This window comes from Gymnodraco acuticeps, unplaced genomic scaffold, assembly GCF_902827175.1.
Source record: "Gymnodraco acuticeps unplaced genomic scaffold, fGymAcu1.1, whole genome shotgun sequence".
Taxonomy (NCBI): Eukaryota; Metazoa; Chordata; class Actinopteri; order Perciformes; family Bathydraconidae; genus Gymnodraco; species Gymnodraco acuticeps.
This window is the reverse complement of record NW_022990701.1, coordinates 3,482,923-3,500,947: the sequence shown is the minus strand read 5'-3', so window position 1 is coordinate 3,500,947 and position 18,025 is coordinate 3,482,923. Positions and strand designations below refer to the sequence as shown.

General features: G+C 38.5%; 1 protein-coding gene and 1 long non-coding RNA gene across 2 annotated transcripts; both read left to right on the top strand.

Annotated features, from left to right (window-relative positions):
• The first annotated feature begins 387 nt into the window (after window positions 1-387).
• On the top strand, window positions 388-10,921 carry LOC117556067 (cytochrome P450 4V2). The gene is made up of 11 exons (XM_034231213.1): window positions 388-678; window positions 799-911; window positions 1,365-1,450; window positions 7,131-7,321; window positions 7,397-7,466; window positions 7,570-7,696; window positions 7,796-7,969; window positions 8,639-8,741; window positions 9,358-9,492; window positions 9,596-9,775; window positions 9,900-10,921. The coding sequence occupies exons 1-11, from the start codon at window positions 486-488 to the stop codon at window positions 10,067-10,069; spliced, it is 1,542 nt and encodes a 513-aa protein (XP_034087104.1). The 5' UTR covers window positions 388-485; the 3' UTR covers window positions 10,070-10,921.
• A 3,790-nt stretch (window positions 10,922-14,711) lies between these two features.
• Window positions 14,712-17,783, top strand: LOC117556233. Its single transcript, XR_004570513.1, has 7 exons — window positions 14,712-14,791; window positions 15,240-15,281; window positions 15,746-15,784; window positions 16,019-16,165; window positions 16,462-16,577; window positions 16,907-17,002; window positions 17,263-17,783. It is a non-coding gene; the product is annotated as an uncharacterized LOC117556233 (long non-coding RNA).
• The last annotated feature ends 242 nt before the right edge of the window (window positions 17,784-18,025 follow it).

The window sequence follows — 18,025 nt, the reverse complement described above, 5'->3', positions numbered from 1 at the left end:
CCCATTATTATTTACAATCATTCTATAAAAGGGTTTTAATTATAAATATCACAAAGGTAAGGATATAATTTATTAACCAATGAGATTGGACGTTACATTAAGGTATTCACAATGAAAAGGAGAAAAATAAATAGGACAAAGGCCTTGGTCAGGGGCCAGTCTGATACCAACAAGTAAATAATGAACATCTTGATCATATATTATGTGTCAACATATTCAACTAATCATCATTTATTTCCCTCCACATTTAATACTCTAATTTATCTCCCATGTTATACATCTCCTTTTTCCTTTTAGGGCATTAAATAATAACAAGCCAAAATGAGAATACATACTGGGCTCATCCTAAACCAGTTATCTGTCAGTAGGCGGGCTGCAGAGAAAAGGAGGAGCAAACACATGTCACATGTCCACAGCAAAGGCACAGGTGCTCAGCCCTCCTGCTATTTGAACAAACACTGCATGCAGTAGACACAGCAGACACGATGGTAGTGTTACTCTGTAGTTACTCTATTGCTTTATTTGGAACCAGTATTGTCATTGCGAGTCTGACTTACATCACCTACAGGCTGCTCAGCGGTTACCTGCACAAATGGTTCACAATGAAGCCTATTCCAGAGTTGGAAGGAACATATCCGATCATTGGAAATGCACTAATGTTCAAAAACAATCCAGGAGGTAAGACAAAAAGCAACATTCTGCTACAGGAGGCTGCATATGATACAAAAGACTTGACTGAAAAAGTTAGTGTTTACTTGATGCTGTATAATTATATGTAATTATATATATTTTTTTCAGATTTCTTTGGTCAAATTCAGGATTTTGTCCAGGAGTTCAGGGATGCACCGCTATTTAAAATCTGGATTGGAACACTTCCATGTGTGATTTTGTTTCATGCTGAGAATGTTGAGGTACAGTGACTGACAACTCTACATTTAAACACCAAGTATGCACTCAGTGGGTGTATCTGTGAATGTCCACATGTATTTTCTTCTGAATATATAGTCTCAGTAGATGAATAAGAGTAAAACATGTGTGACTTTTTTTTAATGCACATTCTGTGTAAAGCAATTATAGTCAAAGTGTTTGTAAAATATATTGAGGCACTTTCATTAATTTGACACTCATTAAATGAGGCAGAAGTATGCTGCGTTGAAACTCAATTCAGCAAATCAACCTGAGTTGACCTTAACCTCGCACTCGACAACATGGTCTTTTGAATGTCATTGCACTTTTACACACTGCAGCCACTGCTACTGCTACATGACTGCAACTGCTCACATCTGCAGCTATTGAATAACAAAATGTCTGTTTAATTGGTTATTCTTTCTTACGTTTGTTTTTTTTGCACTTGTTGCTTGTAGACCGTTCTGACCAATGCGGTTCATATGGAGAAATCTTATGTATACACCTTCCTTCACCCTTGGCTTGGAACTGGACTTCTTACTAGGTATCATATTTACTTAAGTCACATTTTAAGCACCAGATATTTATCAATCACTTTATTAAAATTATTTGTGCATACATGTGTTCACCACTTCACTGTTGAACATGGTAAAGGTGGGGTTTATTTTAATTATTTTATATAGCTTAACCTATAATATTACAGTGTAATATAACATGTGTCGATTTATGTTTTGTATTATTAATCTAAATCTTCAAAGTAACCAGTAACTATAGGTGTAAAATGTAGTGGAGTAAAAACAACAAAAATGTAATGAAGTAAACGCTCAAATTAGCATGATGTAAACATATTGACGTAAACTTTAAGTACCTAAATGTATTACTTAAGTACAGTACTTGAGTAAATCTACTTTGTTACATTAGACCAGGGATGGGCAAATGGTGGTCCCACCTCCTCTTTTTGCGGATTCATTTATAAACATTGTAATTAATAAAAAGAAATATATATATTTGTTTTACTTGTAGTACTGATACCATCTACTAGACTCCTAGTTACGTCTGGAGCTGAGTACATGATTTTGTTCGGCAGCCAAATACCGCAAAATAATCTTTGATGCGTTTGTGTGTATTGTGTTTGTTTCCCGGGGAAACACTCACAAGAAACACCGGCTGTTGTTATGCCTGCTGTGACGTTAAGTTACCGCTTGTAATTATGGCTTTACAAGCTTCAAAGTTGTATTTATCATCTGAATTTGGCGAAACAAGTTTAATATTCTAAAAGCAAAGACTTTGTTTATTTGAAATCAGATGAAAACAAACTGTCACGGACCCTGCCGTGTAATCTATGGTCGCATTCACACCAGCCTTGTATTGTCCGGTTGAATCGAACCCTGGTGCGTTTCACCGGTTGGTGCGGTTCATTTGGGTTGGTGTGAACACAGTCCGAGACCCCCGAAGTGAACTAAACAACTGGTCCGCTTAAAAGAGGTTTGCTAGTGAACTCTGGAGCGGTTCATCGCTGGTGTTAACGCAGTCCGCACCAACACATAGGAAGCACAGTATTTACGCGTCACAAGTACGCGGATTTCTTCCGCGAAGAAACATCCGCGAGTGAAGTAGAATTAAGTGTTGAACAGTGTCGTGTAAGTAAAAATGCTCTGTCAACTATACATAAAAGTAAGAGCCACCTGTCGCCCCTCCTTACTGCAGAACGTCTCTCATTATATGTGTTATAATGTTTTTTATAAAACGGATTAGTCAAATCAAGCAATCTGATTGGTTCTTAGCCGTGATATAATGAGCGTATATCACGGGTAGAATTGTAGTTACTTTTCACAAGTCAGTATCCCTCCGTGTCTGAGAAAAAGCTACAACCGTTACAACTGTTACATTACATCCATTACAAAACTAACTAACTAACTAACAAAGCTTAAGATGGAAATATTTAATGTTAACTTCGACCTCTGGAGTGGCCTTACTATGGAGGAGTCAGTGGATTGAGCAGTGCCTATCTCCAGAAAAAAAAGCACCTAAACGACGACATGCAGACCTACGTGAAGAGCAGGTAGACTAACTCACCGGAGAATGTGGAGCAATATTCTCGCCACGCCAAGCAACAGCCTAGTACCACCTCAGCCTAGTACAAGTAACCTCGTAAGCCATTCTATTGATGCTGGACAGTTTTTCAGTGTGTGCACAATAAACGGCAACATACAAATTAATGTAAATAAATAGCCAAATAATCGATCAACGCTGTCTAATATGTTCGCTAGCTGTTAGTGTTGTTGCTCAGCAACTACCTCGCACTATGTTTTGTGCAGAAGGCAACGGAGGGACTATTTTATTTTGAACATCATTATTTACTAATAAAAACTATTTAAATTGGAGTGTGTATTTTTCTTTCATATTGCTTCGCGTCGGGCCGAACAACGCCCTTTAGCTGTGATATAATGACCATATGATATACCACGGCCTGTCGTGAGCTATTGCTTAATTATCGGACGTTGTCTGATTATATAATCATATGCGCGGGCCGCTAGAGTCTGTTGATCTCCAGATTAACAGCAGCATGAAAATAACCTGCCGAAAGTGTGAACGCAAACCGAACCTTCTGAAAAATGAAACAATAGGCGCTTTCACACCAGAGTACTTTTCCCAGTATAGTTCCGATAGTTCTTGAAATGTTCCGTTCACACCAAACTAATCCGGAACTAGAACTTAGTTCATGAGAACCTTTTCACCCCCTTTCCAGCCAGCCTTGAAGCCAGTCCCCAACTCCGGGGACTTCCGGCCGGGGACTTCGGGTGGCAGTATACGCCGTGAAGTTGTTTGTGGCCTGCCAGTAAACCCAAAACAGAAGAAGAAGAAGTGACGTCAGCGTCTTCATTTGCCTAATCCTCCCTCAGGGACTTATTCCGGTGTGAACGAGATCTGCTCTTTAGTTCATCAGAACTAAAGAGTTCTGATGAACTAAGTACCGGGAACTAAGTACGGCAAAGTACTTGATGTGAAAGCACCTAACGTAACAAACTGTTGTCTGGTGCTCAACTGAAAATGGACTATTAGGTGTGAATGCGACCAAAAGGCGCTTTCACACCAAGTACTTTGCCGTACTTAGTTCCTGGTACTTAGTTCATGAGAACTTAGTTAATCAGAACTCTTTAGTTCTGATGAATTAAAGAGCAGATCGCGTTCACACCGGAATAAGTCCCTGAGGAGCCACTGACGTCACTTCTTCTTCTTCTTCTTCTTCTTCTTCTTCTTCTTCTTCTTCTTCTTCTTCTTCTTCTTCTTCTTCTTCTTCTTCTTCTTCTTCTTCTTCTTCTTCTTCTTCTTCTTCTTCTTTCTTCTTCTTCTTCTTCTTCTTCTTCTTCTTCTTCTTCTTCTTCTTCTTCTTCTTCTTCTTCTTCTTCTTCTTCTTCTTCTTCTTCTTCTTCTTCTTCTTCTTTGGGTTTACTGGCTGCAAACAACTTCACAGCGTATACTGCCACCTGAAGTCCCCGGCAGGAAGTCCCCCGGAGTTGGGGACTGGCTTCTACTGAAGCCTTCCGAGTAAATCGCCAGAATGCCGACACCTCCTCATCACTCCACCGTTTTTTTTTGGGTTGCCATAAGTTAGTCTCTCTGCGTGGGTGCGCTGGGCTAATGCTAATAATGCTAATGCGAGCAAATAAAATGGAAGCTTCACAAAACTTTTTGGGAGTTTTACGGGGCGTGGTTTGCAATCCGTCCAGCCAATCAGAAATGGGAACCTTTTTCTCCCAGGAAAGTACCTGCTCTCTAGCAGGGACTGAAAAGGGGGTGGAAAAGTTCTCATGAACTAAGTTGTAGTTCCGAATAATTTTGGTGTGAACGCACATTTTCTGAACTATATCGGAACTATACTGGGAAAAGTACTCCGGTGTGAAAGCGCCTTATGATTCAGTGACGTGCGGTGAGGTTCATGGCTGGTGAGGCACTGACTCTTTCAGAGTCAGATTTACAAATATTATATTTTGACCTTAAATGATAGGTAAGTTTGAGAAACCGGCTCGAGATACACTTTTTGTTATATTCCATGGAATGCTCTTAACATCCCGATAGCAATGAATATCTTAAGTGCTTTGACAAAAAATCCATAAAAATATTTCATCTGTGGAAGCCGTAGTACTTTGAAAAGCGCTCTGTAAGGAAGTGGCAGATTTTTTCCGGCTGTGTATTTTCAAATTCTAGCGCACTCGAGCTGGTTTCTCCAAAATTACCTACCCCACCTTTAATCAAAAAAAATTCTGTTATTTTCAAAAGCTTTTTTAGTCTGATGTTTCGATTAATTTTAAACAGACCGTTCAACAAAAGGATACCCAAAAAATGTAGTTTCGTTTAACTATTGGATTGTTCTCTCTTAGTAAGATCCCATTTTCAATACAATTGTGGTCTTACCTTGACTTGAAGATGAAGTCCATTTGCCTATCCTTCTGGACAAAAATCTCTTATTACTTTTTTGTAAAAGTCCTCCTTATCTTCCTCTAGTTTCAGAAGTCTAGTTTGTTGTTTGCATCTACCGTCTCTGATTAATCAAAGTAGTAACAATAACCTGTGGGCTCACGTGCGCCCCCTGCAGTGCGGCAGAGGTTATGGCTGCCTCCCCTGGTGATTTTTCATTGCCGTTGTATGATGAGACCAGCGAGCCTAAATATCATATACGTGAAAACAATTATTTAGAGACAATGGATGACGAGGATAGATGTAATAAGGGGATCGACAAACATTACTTTTGTGACCTACAGTGAGATTGGAACAGGCATGCAGTTAGTGCCCGCGCTCCAGCCAGTTTCTGTGGGGTGACGCATCTGAGGTGAGGCTGATCTCATCTCTGCCTCACCTTACCCCACAGAAACTGGAAACTTGTCTTTAGTTTTTTTGGCGTTATATTGGAGTATGACAGGTGAGGCTCTGCCTCCCCTGACTGCACGTCGCTGCTGTGATTACTATACGCCTTTCATTCATAATTTCAGCGGGAGGGAGGGCAAGCGGCGCCGAGGAACAGCAGAGTTGAGAGGTGCCTGTGTTGACACTCCCCTTATTGTGCGTCAGCAGAGACAGGCTACAAGTGTGTTAGGTTCAAGTTAGACAACTAATGTCTGGGTTAGTGTTCATGACTTCATGTTTATGTCATCTTAATGTTTAATCTTAATGCACACGCATTTTCCGTGCTTTCCAATAGTTTAAAAAAGTTGTATTCCACTCTTAAATAACCTGTTCAATACAAACATGCCACTTAAATAACATTTCTGTGAACTGATATTTGTTTTGAGAGCTTATTAGAGGATGTTCCCTGAAAGATTGAAAAATGTCAATGAAGATGTCAGACTTAGTATATTTGTTAATAATTACATACAATACATGGCATATGTGTGTGTGTGTGTGTGTGTGTGTGTGTGTGTGTTCCAAGTGAATCGGCCCCCTGGTGGCCAGTACATACATGACGTGGCCCCCACCACCACCCAAGTTGCCCATCCCTGCATTAGACCTAAGAAGGTTATTAGTTGCAGTGTGTTTACATTTAAAAATAAAACATTGTTTATATACTATCAGCCAGAAGGTGGTGGTAGAGAATTATAAATGTTTAAAAAGTCAATTGCATAGTCATTTGTTCACTTGATTTGTGGATATTTAACATACAAATTGAGGTTTTGGGGTGAGGGTTGATAACGTTCAAGGGATTACCATTATTAATGTGGTTAATTTAAATGGATTATTTGTAATAAATTATTAATTTAACCTGAAGGTGGAGTAAAAGGATCACCGCCTGGGGAACAATAGTGTGTGTTCCAGCAGAAATACCAGGAAAAAGGCTAGAGGGTCACTCCAAACATACTTTATTCTTTTGTTATTATGAATGTCCACAGCCAATTTTATGTTAGTGCATTTTAAAAATGAAATTACAATCCAGGCTCAGGCTTGTAACACAAGGTTTCAAAAGTCAAATAAATGTTATAAGTAGAGCAGATAAGATGGAGATATGGAAGGAGTCAGCGGCGTAATAAATGTATTGATAAGTACAAAAAATGTATAGCATATATATTGAAATAAACAACAAATGTGTGGAGAATAGAGGAGACGTCGAGGCTGCTCTCTCATTTGGTTTCGTCCTTTAACTTGACTTAAGATTTATATAAGGATATATAAATAAGATTTTGTTCTTCCTAACCCTTTAACTCTCTTTGTTGTCTTCTTCTTTGGGTCAGCACTGGCCCTAAGTGGCGTCAGCGGCGGAAGATGTTGACCCCCACCTTCCACTTCTCCATCCTGACAGAGTTCTTGGAAGTGATGAACGAGCAGGCGGAGATCCTGGTGGAGAAGCTGGAGAAGCAGGCGGGGAAGGGTCCATTTAACTGCTTTAATCACATTACCCTGTGTGCCCTGGACATTATCTGTGGTGAGTATATTTGAAGTGAATGTGACTAGGACAATAAGAAAGATGTCCAACAAATATCCAACATTTATTTTTCAGAAACCGCAATGGGAAAGAAGATTCACGCCCAGAGTAATTCTGACTCAGAATATGTTAAGAGTGTGTACAAGTGAGTAATCTTTTCATCACAAGACAGACAATAATAGAGTTATTGGGTCAAATTGTATGATTATTATGAATATTTTGCCTCCATCCTTACTTTGTGTGTTTAGGATGAGTGACATTATCAGCCGCAGACAGAGGACACCTTGGTTTTGGCCTAACTTTGTGTACAATTACTTTGGTGATGGGCAGGAGCATGACAAGACACTCAAGGTCCTGCACTCCTTTACAAACAAAGTGAGTAATGGAGCCTGTGGTTTGAACATCTAGATGTTGAGTATTTGTTTAATCAATATAAAGCATTCAGCCTTAACCTTGACCCTCATTTCTTCTCAGGTGATACATGAAAGATCTGAGAAAATGTCCCATATTGAATCAGATAACGACTCTGACAATGGCACAAAGAGAAGACGAGCATTTCTGGACATGCTCTTGATGACCACAGATGAAGATGGCAACAGGATGAACAATCAGGAAATTCAGGAGGAAGTGGACACCTTTATGTTTGAGGTTAGTGGTTAAAAATATACAACTAAGATTATTTATTTATGTATTTCTCCCCGACATAAATGCACATTCCTCTGGTCACAGTTTGGCATACATGAGCATATGATATACTTCCACAACACACTGTCATACCCTAAAAGAAACAATCAAACAATATTTATCATATCAAATCATGACTGACTGTCTTTATTATGTATTGTGCTAATGTTTCAAATAAAATAAAATCAAGTTTTATTTATATAGCACATTTATAAACGATTTTTGGTCGAGCCAAAGTGCTGTACATATAATAAAAATAGCCTACAGTAGAGACACTTTTCAGCAAATACAACAGCACAGATTGTTCAGAATATCAGTATGAGAAAAACGACACCCTCTATCCTTAGACTTAGTTTGAACTTTGTGTTACTTGTTTGTTAAAAAATAGTTCATGAAATTATATTAGACTTGACTGGATTGTTCGAAAACCAAAATAGCAAAGCACTGCTAATGCTTTTCCGTGTCTACTGAATGTGTACAACAACACATTCACTATAATAACTTTATTACTTTATGGCTCATTTTCAAGCTTTTTTCTCTGTCCCCAAGTGGTCCTAACAAAATTAATTAACCCAGCCTCACAGTCGGAAGTATTTTCTATTAAATGTGTCTTCAACACCCCTTTTTCTGCAGGGCCATGACACTACAGCAGCCTCCATGAACTGGGCCTTGCATTTGCTGGGTGCCCACCCCGAGGCGCACAGCCGAGTTCAACAAGAGCTCCAGGAGGTGTTCGGTAACATGCCCTCTCCCCAAATACCACACCTTCGCATTTTCATGACATCATTTGTTTTCCTTCCCAAAGGCCTTTTGACTCAGATGTATCTGTTACAAGTCTAATGGGGCTTATACAGAGATATTAGCTGTGAAAATATTTGCCTAAAAACACAAAAAATAATTGAATTATTTTCACTCCTTTGTGGATTTACGATGGCCTCAAAGCATTTTTCCATGACGTAAGCTGGTTGGCTCTGTTGAAGTAACAGATGCTAAGCTAACACCAGGTTGATGTTCTTTATTTTGTTACTGTATTTTGTTGTAATAGGCCTATTTAAAAGTTAAATTATTATTTACATTAACTAACTGCAGATTTCTTGAATTAGATCGATAGTCATCTATTGAAATGTAGGCAGTAAAGCAGTGACTCCTAATTAAAAGCAACATATCAATGGGGTGTGTCACTTAAACAATGTAGTACTATCAAACTCTTATCTACCATAGAAGTAGAATATATATCAAGGATATAGAAGTAGGAGAAAGTGCAAAACGTTAGCAGTCTGACCTCATTTACACTCTGTGAGGTTTATGTACTGCGTTCTGACTTTAACACTGTTTTTGTTTATTGGACAAAGGTACATCTAACCGGCCTGCTAACATGGAGGACCTGAAGAAGCTCAAATACCTGGAGTGTGTGATCAAGGAGGCCCTGCGACTGTTTCCCTCTGTGCCTTTCTTTGCCCGCAACATTGGTGAAGACTGCCATATCAGTGAGTGATCACACTTTATTAAAACAGTACATTCTTTACATTTATTGTACAAAAATAAGAAACACCATTTTATAACAGTAACTCAGTTTATTTATACCTGTAGATGGTTTCAAGGTGCCTAAAGGTGCAAATGCCATCGTTTTGACCTATGCTCTCCACCGTGACCCGCGCTACTTCCCTGAGCCCGAGGAGTTCAGGCCTGAGCGCTTCCTGCCTGAGAATGCAGTGGGACGGCCTCCGTATGCGTACATCCCCTTCTCCGCTGGACTCCGCAACTGTATCGGTAAGAAAGGGGAGAGGTTTGATTGTCTAAAGTTGATCAGATCTGTCAAGCATATTTTCCATATTTTCCTCAGAGATTCTCTGGAGAGTAACCACTGATTGTGTTTGTTTGTAATCCCCCTCAGGTCAGCGTTTTGCTCTCATGGAGGAAAAGGTGGTCTTGGCAGCCATCCTGCGTAACTTTAGTGTTGAAGCTTGTCAGAAACGTGAAGATCTGCGGCCTTTAGGAGAGCTCATCCTGCGACCAGAGAAGGGCATCATTATTCAGCTGGAAAAGAGAATTTTATCAAACTAGCACCTGCTCAGGTTGACAGAAGCTATTGAGATTTTTATGGATTTGTATTTATTTATTTATTTAAATGGTCTTAGAGCGGTCAGGGAGAGTTGTGATCTTGGTGTTTGGATTTTACAACCTTCTCATCATTATAGTCTTCATAATTACAAAAAACTAAGCTTTATGACAATAAATGAAGACTGTTGATTGTTTTCTTTCCTTGAATATATACATAATGCACAACTCTAACTCAACAACAACCACAACCAAGAATGTAGAAAAATCCCTGTAAAAATATGTATTTAATTGTAGGTATTATATTGCTATGAAGAGCTAAGCAATGCCAGTATTTTGGAACTAATGTTAATAAAACTTTCTTTAACAAATGTAGCTTTGAAGCAAATGTTATGATGAGATAACGGTGCTTCCTCACTGGTTTTAGTCACTGCCATCCATTTTTCTAGGTTGTTTGCTTTAAAAGAAAAGGAATATTGGTATCATTCGTTTCTGCTATGCCTCCTGTTAATACCTGCAAATCTAGGAAACGTACAAATATTGAAATGCTCATGATGTTTTATTTTGTGATAAAATATCTTAAGCAGAAAGTCTCTATAGAATGAGACTTTAGTATACAGTATGGCACAGCTGGTAATACAATCCTGAAGCTTCTAACTCAGAGAGATGCAGGGCTTGGCTTAATAAGAAACACTTACATATTAATTTCATGTACAAACATCATAACAAATTCAAGCCTTTCATTCGTGCTGGATTTGTTGCATAATGTTGATTATCAAACCCCTAGCTGTATAATGTTCATTGTGTAACACCGATACAATAAATGTCCTATTTAAGTTTGATAAATCCTCAACCCTGTATCGGTCTCTGTCCTGTTTTCTTGTGTTATTCCGACTGAGAAAGACTGTTTGTGTGACTTGGGGAGTGTGTTGGATACCACGTGGTTACAGCACATGCCATATGATGACATTATACCCATTTTCTAATTGGTAAACATATTCTACAATGTAACTGGAAGGCACATTTTCCATCAGACCATCCCTGTACACAAATACTCACATTTAACTCTGAACATTGTCAAAAAGCTTTTCAGTACTATTTAAGTAAAACTCTCTACGTTCAATCAACCTGGTGTGTGGAAGTCTTGGAGGATCCATTCAGAGTTTGTGAGCAAAACTCTTCAAAATCACATTGAGGTCAGAAGGATCCATCGTCACACCCATAGACTGTATATATAAGGTCACACCGTGTAATCAAAGCATGGCACAATTGCAAATGACCCCATCCATAACGTCATTAGATGATTTAGCTGGCATGCCTGCAAGGATCATTGCCTAACACCAAAACAACATGACTGGTGATTCATTGCCGGCTCTACCCTCATACTATTATTTGAATTATTGAGCACTCAAATCAATGGCTGGATGGAGCTGAGGCTCGTCCGCTCCAAATGAGGCTGATATTATCTAATAAATGGCTAAAATAAAGGAAATTCAGACCAGATTCAGTGACCACAGTATGAGGATTTTAGGACATTATGAATGTGCTAAGTGGATAAGTTTCAAACTATAAAGCATTTATTTACTTGGTGGAAAATATTCAAAGAATGAATGTAAATATTAAAGGGGACCTATGATGCAAGATCCACTTGTTCATGTCTTTTATACATAAACATGTGTCCCCTCTGTGTAAAGAGATTATGAAAGTTTGAGGAATACATTTATTATTTTATTATTTTATATTTATTATTTTCATTTATTTAAAAACCTGTATGAAAATGAGCTGATCAGATTTTGGCCACTTTATGACGTCATCACGATTTTTTGTCTTGTGTAACCATTACCCAATCACCAACCAAGGTAACCCCCCCCTCCCCACCTTATCACCTGAATCTCCTCCTAGAGCACCATTGTGTTCTTTTTAACCAAATATCTCACAGAGGGGCGTGGGGAGTGGCTCCTTATTTTCATCTACACTTTAGATCAACTATCTAAACTTTAGATGAAAAGGTGCCACTCCCAATGATTCTGGGTCTGTTACTTTAATCAGCACTTTTGAAACAGGGCTGAAACAGAGGAGATGATGGGATGTTACAATGCATGATCTGTTTGGTATTTGGAGCCAAACACTTCAGAGACATGTTTTGTATTTATCTGAGACCTATAATATATTGATGAAAAACAGTACAATAGGGGACCTTTAAAGTGTGTGGATATCCACAAACTTTAGTGCAGATATTTATGGATTTTGTTGTAGTACTGTGTGAATATGATTCCCCTTCACAGGCCAAGCCATTTTTTGTGGGTGTTTATTTATTCGAGTGCAACAAAACAGCAAATGGATAAAGATGAGGTTGCAACAGACTAACCTTATTGGTCTGCCAAAGGTCCCTCAACTCTCCCCTGCCTGGCAGTTATATTTTACTTTGCATGGCAGCAAAGTCATATTTCTCAACATTTCAGTTACTTGCAGCAACAGTGAGGAAGCTACATTTTTACAGTAGTATAATTTACACAAGAAAGAGAGAATACCAGTTCCAGAACATTGTTGTTTAACATGCAAGGCATTAGATAGCTGGACATGTGACACTGGCAGAAGATAAAATAAATGTTTGCAGACATTTGCACAGTTTTGGATTCCAAAACAAGTCATATGAAGCAATAAAGCCCTGGTCAGCACATTTGGGGACACAAGATTATCCATGGGGTCAATGAATGATTAATAAAGAGAGGCAAAGGGTGAATTCACATTGCAGAGAAGTATCTAAGAGAGGTGTTTCACAAGTTCAGACATGGTATGTGAATCAGTTTATAAGTGATCCGCCTTTTTTTACTGGGCAGTTTCAACACAACACCCCAATAGGGCCTTCCATTGGTCTAAGCTACCTACATTTTTTACAAAACTTTGTTAAATTAGTTTTTTTTCCATAATCCTTTTGTTATTTGTTGAAAAATATATGTATCAGTGCATGGTTTTCATTTGTTTTGACCTGTCATAGATATTTCAGAACAATGAGTGTAAAACATCTGCTATCTAAAAATCTATATTTTGATGGATTAATATACTATGGCGTCCTGTATTTAAGTTCTACAGACAATGCTTAATTTGACAAGGATGCATTTCTGTTTTTACTGTTTGTCCCACAAACTCAATACTGTTGCTCTTTTGTTGAAAATGGTCTGTGTTGTGATCCTTCTAGACTGTAAGGAGAAACATTTGGAAAACACAATAAAAACAACATGAAAGATTTCAATCTGACTTCTCTCAGAGACCCATACGTCCTTGGGCATTGTGATGTGATGGAATTAAACCACTTCAAGGCGGCAAATGATGATACATTTCTTATTTCACTTCCACACGTGATACTTTGTTAATTAGAGTTTGAATTATTGTGACTCCATAGAGAGAGGAATAAACCATATGCTTTAAGGAGACAATAGAGCCTCACATACTGAGCAAGTATCAGTCATTTACAAAATGACCTTCGTTAAACTGACCTGCTTTTAAATAATGTGTAGTTCAAATTGATGTCCAGAGAGAGGCAGCAGTGTATGCTTACATAAGTGTGTGCAGTGGAAGGACATCCATGAGTTCCTGTGTTCTGTACTTTGTGTGCGTGTGTGTGTGTGTGTGTGTGTGTGTGTGTGTGTGTGTGTGTGTGTGTGTGTGTGTGTCAGTCAGTGAGTAAAGGGAGAGTGAGAACAGCACAAACAGCCAAATGTATCTCTTTTTTTCTGTCTTAATGCCCAGTGGTTTCATGATGAGTGACAGTTGTACTCAGCATGTGTACAGTTTAGAGCCTGTGGGTCTCAGATTATCTGTGTTCTGACACTTGAATGACACACGATAACGTGCAAAGTCCTTTTCAAAAGTTAATTACCAGATGTCCAGTCAGGGAATTTGGCTGGGATCCAATGCGTTTAATTCAATCCTCTCATCCCCTTATCATGTACAATTATAAACTCTTCTAGATTCTGATTTAAATATGACAAGTTCAATTTCACCACGAGGGAACTAGTGTAATCCAAAAGCAACCAACTGGCTGTCATTTGCAAATAGCTGCACACTATCTTTACAAGCTCATGTTGCCTTGAAATTGCAAACCTTCAGTGACTCGCTGGATGTTTCTCAAATTTAGTATAAAGCTGTACAGAAGTAGCTTATGCCTTATAATAATGTAGATCCTCACTTTTATTTATCAACTAAAGGAATTCCCTGTAAATTCCACATTGTTTAAACTTTACTAATTGCACTTTCAATAGTGTCTGTGTATCAAAAGCCCATCAATTAACCTATTTGTGTTATTGTTAAGTGCGACAGCCTGGGTATAAAAAGAGAAAGACAGTAAGTAGTAAAACTCGTCTTTGGTATTTCAATGGGATTAGTTGAAAAAGGCAACTCCAGCTTCATAATCCACGTTTTTACTAGCAGCACTACACTGTAAACCCCAACAGTACTACTAACTCATAAGTATTATGGGTACTGCAATCAAAACCAAATATCAAGTCAACCGAACAATAAACTTATACATTCTTTTAACGAAAAGTGCTGTTTAATTTTATGTGAATCATAGTTTATGAGTGAATATTCAAATTTGAATTAAAATTTCTGAGTGAACAGTCACGCAGCGTCTGACGTCATTACGTCATGACGTTGCGACGAATCGAGAAAAATCCATCCAACATGGCGGCTCTTGCAAGCGAAGGGATTCCACGCATGGTTTAACTTGTAAGTACCTAAATAAGTCGTTAAAATTGTTTTTCTTGTTATAATATTGTAAGGATATACCACCCGAAGATTATATGTGATCGTTAGACCCCATTGTTTAATTCAGAGTTACGTGCTGAGCGCCGCAGTTACCGGCTGCTTCGCGCTATTTTTTGAATTTCGGACTGCCGGTTAAGTACTGTAAGGACGTTAACGTTAGAGCAGCAGCATGTTAACTTTAGCTAGAAACTCCTATTAGTCAACGGCAGCCCTACTGTTTAAAAGTGTGTTTCTTACTGGTGCTTATTAACGCTATTATCTGGTAAATGTGATGTAATTCCTGAATATTCTTAAATTAAGCTAGTAGCTAGCTAGAGCTGTTTTGCACAATTACGTTGATGCTAGTGACAGTAAGCTAATGAAAACGGCAAGCTTGTATTAAAACTCTGCACATTTATTTTTGCCGTAGGGTGAAGCTGGTGCATAGCAGTGAGACTCCTCAATATTCAAGGTAACTTATTGCTAACCCATAGCTACTGTGTTCTGTTTTTTTTAATTTAAATTATTTTAGAACTTTTTTCCAGTAGCTTTATTTAATTAATTAGGTATTCAGAACATTAAACATAACTGGCCTTTCTACAGTAATCCGATCATCATGCTTTGTTGAAGTTTCATGGTTGAAATGGTTCAATGGAGTGTAACGACGTTAACGTCAGAGCAGCAGCATGTTAACTTTAGCTAGTAACTCATATCAGTCAACGGCAGCCCCACTGTTTATAAGTGTGTTGCTGGTGCTTAATGTTATCCGCTATTATCTGGTAAATGTGATGTTATTCCTGAATTAAGCTAGTAGCTAGCTAGAGCTGTTTTCCACAATTACGTTGAGGCTTACACACAGGCATGTTTGCTAGTGACAGTAAGCTAATGAAAACTGCAAACTTGTATTAAAACTCTGCACATTTCTTTTTGTCGTAGGGTGAAGCTGGTGCATAGCAGTGAGACTCAAGATTCAAGGTAACTTGAACAGAACTGGCCTTTCTACAGATCCGATCATCATGCTTTGTTGAAGTTGCATGGTTGAAATGGTTCAATGGCATGGAAGGGCAAAGTGTGTGCTGTCTCGTCAGACACCCGGGCTCAGTTATTTAGGCACTATTGTTTGAAGCATAGCCAGTACTCAATAGTTAACCCTTTGCCATTTGTCTATGACTCTTTCATTTTTTACATTTCAATCATTTATCATTGCAGGAAGTTGAGAAAAGTGAGAAGAACCTCATCTTGATAGAAAAGCTCATGCAGACGACTTTTGCCCTTCGTTGCCAGGAGATCGTTCAGGAAAATCCCTTGGTCGGGGACTTTTTAGAGAAATGGCTGGCCCTCCGGATGGAATCACAGGTAAAACACAGACGCTCTCACAAGTTTTAATCTGTCTCTTAGTCTGCACACCGTTTCCCAATTTTGCTTGCAAAAACTGCCTACTTTGCACACAATGGAACAGTGTTGTTGTTCAATGTTAATTATAAAACAATATTTATTTTTATAATATAAATAATAATACAAATTAAATGAATACTTTGAATATGATCATGTTGCAATATATTTTTACAGAAACAACAAAACAGGTTGCATCACTAATCATTTTACAGTTGCATATCCATTAATGATCTTTATACATTTGTGTGTTCCTGTAGGTTTGTGCCGAGTTTCACCGAATCACAAACGCCAACCTACGGAACCAGTTATTTTCTGAACTAGACGGACACACCCTGAGGCCCTGCGTGAAATCCTAAGGATTTGTGATCTCCAGGTGAGTTTAATAGAAGTTTGGTCCAAATCAAGTTTTTCCAATGACAGCCGAGGCTAAATTACTTGATTGGAACACACCATAGTATCAATGCTTATTTACTTTTACACATAACCACATTCATTAAAATTCACAAATAATAAACAGATAATGTAAAAGATACTGGATTGTATTTTTCAGAAGAGTTTCACAAATATAACAATAACAAATAGGGGGGGGGGAAATATTTAAAATTATTAATTTAATTTGACAACAATCAAAAATAAATATGTATATATTAATTTAAAAAGCCATTGCTTTTTAATTATGCTAGTTTTTGCTTGTCTTTCCAGGAAGTACAGGATGTCCACATGAAACGCAATGCAGCCCTTCGAGCCCTCCCATTATACCTGCGTGAGGAGGACCCACAGTTCTTCAAGTCTTGGAGCGTAAGTATTTAGTGCACTCAAAGTACTGCTAGTGAGGTCAGAATGTGTGCTTGTAAAAAACTGTTTCGCTATTTTACCCTTCCAGTTAAAAAAACAAACAGATGGGAGCAATCAAAAATATTTTCAGATATATAAAAGAAAGGTTCACCTAAACACATTTTTTAAATGCCTTCCTATATACTTACCTGTTGAGGAATATGTGAATGAGATTGTTTAGTTACTTCAAGTCAACCTTACAGTTGGACTCTATGCATTTCCAGGCAGAGGAGGTGGACCGGCCAGACATCACCAACACACCGGTTGCTATTGTCAGCATGGTCACGAGGGCACTCCAATTCAAGTTGATCTCAGTCCGGCAAGTGCTGCTATTCTGGTGGAAGGTGATTTCGTCATCAGCAATATCCGCAGGATGGCGGATTCCTTTGCATTGTTGTTTGGCTTGATGTACGTGTTACATTTGGACTACCCCAAGAAACTCATCAACACTTTCACTTTCATACAGAAAGTGCTGATGGGCCTTGATGATGGTAAACCACTGAAGCCCTGCATACTCAATCTAAAAAAATGACCTGTTACTAAAAAAGTAGGCCGTGTTACAGGTTGAAACTTTGCACATGCCAATGTTTGTTTTGCACAGTTAAAGGTGGGGTAGGTAAGTTTGAGAAACCGGCTCGAGATACACTTTTTGTTATATTCCATGGAATGCTCTTAACATCCCGATAGCAATGAATATCTTAAGTGCTTTGACAAAAAATCCATAAAGAAGTGTCATCTGTGGAAGCCGTAGTACTGTAAAAAGCACGACCTACCTGCCTGTCAGCCTTCCATCTGTGCACAAACTTATCTCGTGCCCTCATTGGTCATGTGCGTGTTCGTGTGTGTTGGAGGAGGGGCTCTGTAAGGAAGTGGCAGATTTTTTCCGGCTGTGTATTTTCAAATTCTAGCGCACTCGAGCTGGTTTCTTCAAAATTACCTACCCCATCTTTAATTTGTTGCTTAAAGGAGACCTATCATGCTATATTT